A 4,465-nucleotide genomic window follows, 5' to 3' on the forward strand; every position below is an offset into this window, starting at 1 on the left:
TGAGTATATTTTTTAAAGAAAGCAGAAAGTAATATGCGCAGGATCTTAGTAAAATTAGAGCAGAAAATATACATTTTCATTAGATTTGTTAACTCTTTTCTTAACCGTTTCTCAGTAATGGGCTGACATTTTTCACTATGCAGGAATTAGAGAAGAAATTCCAACAAACAGCAGCTTATCGAAACATGAAAGAGATTCTTACCAAGAAGAATGACCAAATCAAAGACCTGAGGAAAAGACTGGCAAAGTAAGCCATGCCATCCTGCCTCTCGGATTGTCCCCTGTGCGGGTTGATGTCTGTTCCACATTAAATCTAGCTCATGTCCAGAGACATCAGGCCAGGGACTTACTAAATCTTGATTCACGTACCATATCAACTGTTGGTGTCAATCTGGCAATTTAGGTAATTATTGAGTGTCTCCTGTAAGCTGTCATGTACCTAACTGCCAGGCATAGAGACTTGGGTCTGACGGTATCTTGGCAGTTACCTGGCCCATTCGCCCTGCCTCAGGAGCACCCCTGCGCCACCATCACGGCGCTTTCCGTGTGTCTGACTTCTACCACAGCAATGACTGGAACTGAGAAATGCGACAGTACTGGTTTCAGTCCCTGACGATGTAATAGTGACAACAACAAGAAAAGGTAATCGTGACATTCTACTCTTAATTTAATTTACATCTATTTCCAGATACGAACTCGAAGATTAAAAACTGAGGAAGATTTCGCCTAGAAGCGGCCACAGCGTGAGAAGTACAAGTGGTTCCTCCCGCCAGGCGTGTATTTGGAAGCAGCTTACTTTCCTCTCTTGATTTTTCCAACATATAGACTGTTCTCCTAGTATTTAGAACCCGAGTTCCTATTTTCAGTTGCTTAATTGAGAAGAGAGAAAACCTGCTGATTCTGGTCGGTCTTTGCGGAATATTCCAGTCTTCGTTCAGATACACTGAGAATTCTTTACAGTAAAGAGATTTTTCAGAATGGGAAGAAGAGGCTTATTTTTTCGCAGTAGTATACGTAGTATAAAGACTATACCTTTTAAAGAAATGGTAAAGCTAGTAATATCGTATATTGTGCGTTCCCCCCGGGGAAATATAGTTATTGAAGATAGTTACTACCAATAAACCTTATTTTTAAAAATTAAACCTAATACATTTTCTCTATTTGATCATCAAAAAAAAAACTTTAAAAAAATCACATTAAAAATGCAAATACCCCCTTTTATAGGCAGCATTTTTACCAATTATAAGGAAAATTAATAGCGAATATGAGAATTCAGTGAGCTACTTCAGTCTATCCAAGTACTGTGTTGATCAGCAGAGATGCAGGCGTTTTTTTGCAGTACCACTTATCATGAGAACACAGATGGAGAAGTCAGGTACATCCTGTACCTGCACAGTTGAGAAAGTATCTGAACTCAGAATAAATATACAGTAGGTCCCCCTTATCTATGGTTTCACTTTTGGTGGTTTCAGTTACCTGCCATTAACTTTGGTCCAAAGATATTGAATGGAAAATTCCAGAAATAAACAATTCATAAGTCTTCAATTACATGCCATTCTAAGTAGCATGACGAAATGGGCTGTTATGTGGGAGGCTTACCCCACTAAGTGGGATTCACCCCAGGGGGCTGTGGTGCCTGTTGAGACCACCCTTTGTGTGTGCCACTTGTGGGGCCAATTGGGTGGTGCTGTGCTGTGGTCTGAAGCCAACCTCCAAGTACGGTGGTTCTGGGGCCTCTTGGGAGGGGCTCCAGTGCAGGCCCAAGTCAGCCACTGCCTATGACTGGCCAGGAGCTACCTGGTAGGAGCTACAAAGATCTGCAGTTGTTCTCTGCCTGTGCTAAACCTGAAGGCACATGTGAGAGGTCATGCTGCAAACCAAAGACAGCTGCCACCAGTACCAGGCCAGGGGTAGCTCTGCAAAAAGCCAGGACACCTGCTGGCTCCCTTAAGGTTCAGCAACCAATAAAGCCTAATATGGTATGTGAGTTAAGTGAGGCAGGGTCTCAGGGAGTCACTAGAGTGGGAAGAGTTGTGGTCACCAGGTTAATGTAGACTCTGGTTTGGTGCCAGTGCTGAGCGTGAAGCTATTCAGCAAAGGTCTCAGAGCACACTGAGGCCAGTTGCCATCCACCTGGGGCCGGTGGACTCAGATAACTTTCCAAGAAAAAGTACAATGCAGGTGGGGGTGGCTGCTTGCTGCTTGCGGAGAAAGTGCCTCCAGCTGTGCAAACTTTGGGTGAGGCAGGGTCCCAGCTGAGTCAGCAGGGCGGAGCAGCAGAGCTCACCAAGCCAATCAGATTCAGATTTGGCCTGTGGGGGCGGGCTCAACATAGGAGAGATGGTGTCCACCTGCCGGCTGCACAGGAGAAGGCCCCCTCACAGGGAAAATGATGACTGTCCTCCAATCCTCCCTCTGAGGCCACACACCTCAGTCTGCCCCTCTCCCTGCCGTCCCCCCACACACACACACACACNACGTGTGTGTGGGAGCGTAGTGGGAAGTAAGACTGGGCCCACGGGTGACCCTAGTGACAGAGCTGCTTCCAAGCAAAGGCATTGGGCCTCAGCTCGGTCAGAAACGCTCAGGGGCTTGGGCACAGGGTATGGGCGTGATGACTGTGTTTTAGGATAAGCAGCAGTGGTATGCCGCGTAGGCCAAGGACAACCCCAGGAGTTGTAGGATCAGCTAGGTGAGAGGTATCAGAGGAGGGGACTCGGGGAAAAGGCTGAGAGCAGAGGGCTGACAAGAGTCTGAGACTGGGAGAGAAGGAACTAGAAGTCTTAGAGCCAAAGGTGCCTCACGGGTGCTGAGGCTGATGGGCTGGGGAAAACTGAAACAGTCCCAATTACTGGGGCATGCAGATTTTTGATCTATTATGTAATTTAAAATTAATTTAAAAATTAAATGTTTAAGTGAAACAAGTCATTTCAAGTATTAAAAATACTTGGGCTAAAATAACAAAACTTGAATTTACTCACAAAGGAAATTTTAAGACTTCAAGAAGAGAATGTGAAGTTGAAGGCAAGGCTGAAGACCATTGAAATACAGGTAACTGAGAAATATGTTAACAAAATTATTGAAAAGCTTACGGACTATGTACTGAATGTGTTTTGTGTAAACTTGATTATAGGCTACAAATGTGCTGGATGAGAAGTCAAAGCTAGAAAGAGCACTGCAAGACTTACAGCTCGATCAAGGAAATCAAAAGGTGAGATAAGTCTTAGCTGTCTTCAATCTGCTGCGTAGAATAGTTATAAACTTAGTATTAAGTTTCAGTTACTGTTCATCATCCCCCAGCCGCTGCCGTGCCCCTGCCACTGCTGTCCTACACTGGGACATCCTTGTCCAGCGAGGCCAGGTGACAGCCTTCACCCTTCCCTCTGTCCGTCCTCCAGGGCTGAGGGGCACACACACAGCTCACATGACTCACATGTCCAGAGAGCCCATTGGCATACAAGCCATCCCAATGACAATGGGAGAAACGAAATGAAGAAAGGAAGAGTTTTTAGTTCGTTGCATTTATATGTGGGTTTTATTACACAAAGCTTATTACTCAGTTTGCCTTTAGTGAGTGTGGTAAAGTCGAACGAATCTACCTGTAATGAATCTTCAGCTCCATCTATGTCTCCTGGTGCTTGTGGAACACAGCGAGGCCCAGTGTTGGCGTCCTCCACGCGTGTCTGAGTGTGGTAGCCTGTATTGTTCTGGATGCTGTATTAGGATCTCATCTGAGTGAATTTGCAGTGCAACATTGGCTTTTCTAGTGCCTTTACTGTCATTATAAATGACAGTCCCCAAACCTACTCCATTAGGCCTGTGTTACACTTTTTCTATGGAAAATTGCAAATACGTACAAAAGTAGAGAGAATAGTGGAATACAGCCTCAGGCACCATCACTCAGCTTTACCAACCACCCGAGCATGGCCAGTATAATTTCATATTCACCTCCACTTCCTTCTCCCCACCACCCCTGTTTGTTTGAAGCAAGTTGCAGACATGACATCATCTTGTTTGTAGATATCTTTTAAATAGAAGGATACTTCTTAGATGGCTAAAAAAAACAAAGGAAAATACATAGGATTTTCAATCATGATGTACCAAGGACCACAGCTGTATAAAACAGAGCTAAATGCTCCAGTGCAGCTTTCTAATTTCCCAGAAGTAAAACAACTACAAACAGTTTTGGATGATGAATTTGTTTTAAAAGCCATTTTAGACTTTGCTCCAATTTTACTTTTAAGATTTTGGCAAAAGCAAAATGCATACATGCCTTCACTAGTTGCAATGAAATAAAATCTCTTTAAAGACCCTATTTCAAAAATGAGTAAGGAATTTTTCTTTTGTTGATAGTATTGCTTCATCTTCAAACTTAGCCGTTATAGGCCATTTTCCTGTCTTATTAATACAACTTTTTCTTTCTACTATAAATTTTATCCAGTCAAAAATAAAATCTAGGTAAAGA

The 4,465-nt window shown here is 43.6% G+C and overlaps 1 protein-coding gene and 1 long non-coding RNA gene across 3 annotated transcripts in view; both read left to right on the plus strand.

Moving 5' to 3' along the window:
- LZTFL1 (leucine zipper transcription factor like 1) overlaps positions 1 to 3,304 on the plus strand; it is a 20,025-nt gene extending 16,721 nt beyond the window's left edge. For both annotated transcript variants that reach the window (XM_019632977.1, XM_019632969.1), the window contains 2 exons: positions 2,986 to 3,051; positions 3,134 to 3,304. In XM_019632977.1, the coding sequence (XP_019488522.1) occupies positions 2,986 to 3,051; positions 3,134 to 3,220 (153 nt within the window). In that variant the 3' untranslated portion in view covers positions 3,221 to 3,304. The remainder of the gene's footprint in view (positions 1 to 2,985; positions 3,052 to 3,133) is intronic.
- On the plus strand, positions 148 to 1,142 carry LOC109376849 (uncharacterized). Its single transcript, XR_002122786.1, has 2 exons — positions 148 to 247; positions 689 to 1,142. It is a non-coding gene; the product is annotated as an uncharacterized LOC109376849 (long non-coding RNA).
- Positions 3,305 to 4,465: the final 1,161 nt, after the last annotated feature.

Source organism: Hipposideros armiger, unplaced genomic scaffold (genome assembly GCF_001890085.2).
Source record: "Hipposideros armiger isolate ML-2016 unplaced genomic scaffold, ASM189008v1 scaffold_18, whole genome shotgun sequence".
NCBI classification, from domain to species: Eukaryota; Metazoa; Chordata; class Mammalia; order Chiroptera; family Hipposideridae; genus Hipposideros; species Hipposideros armiger.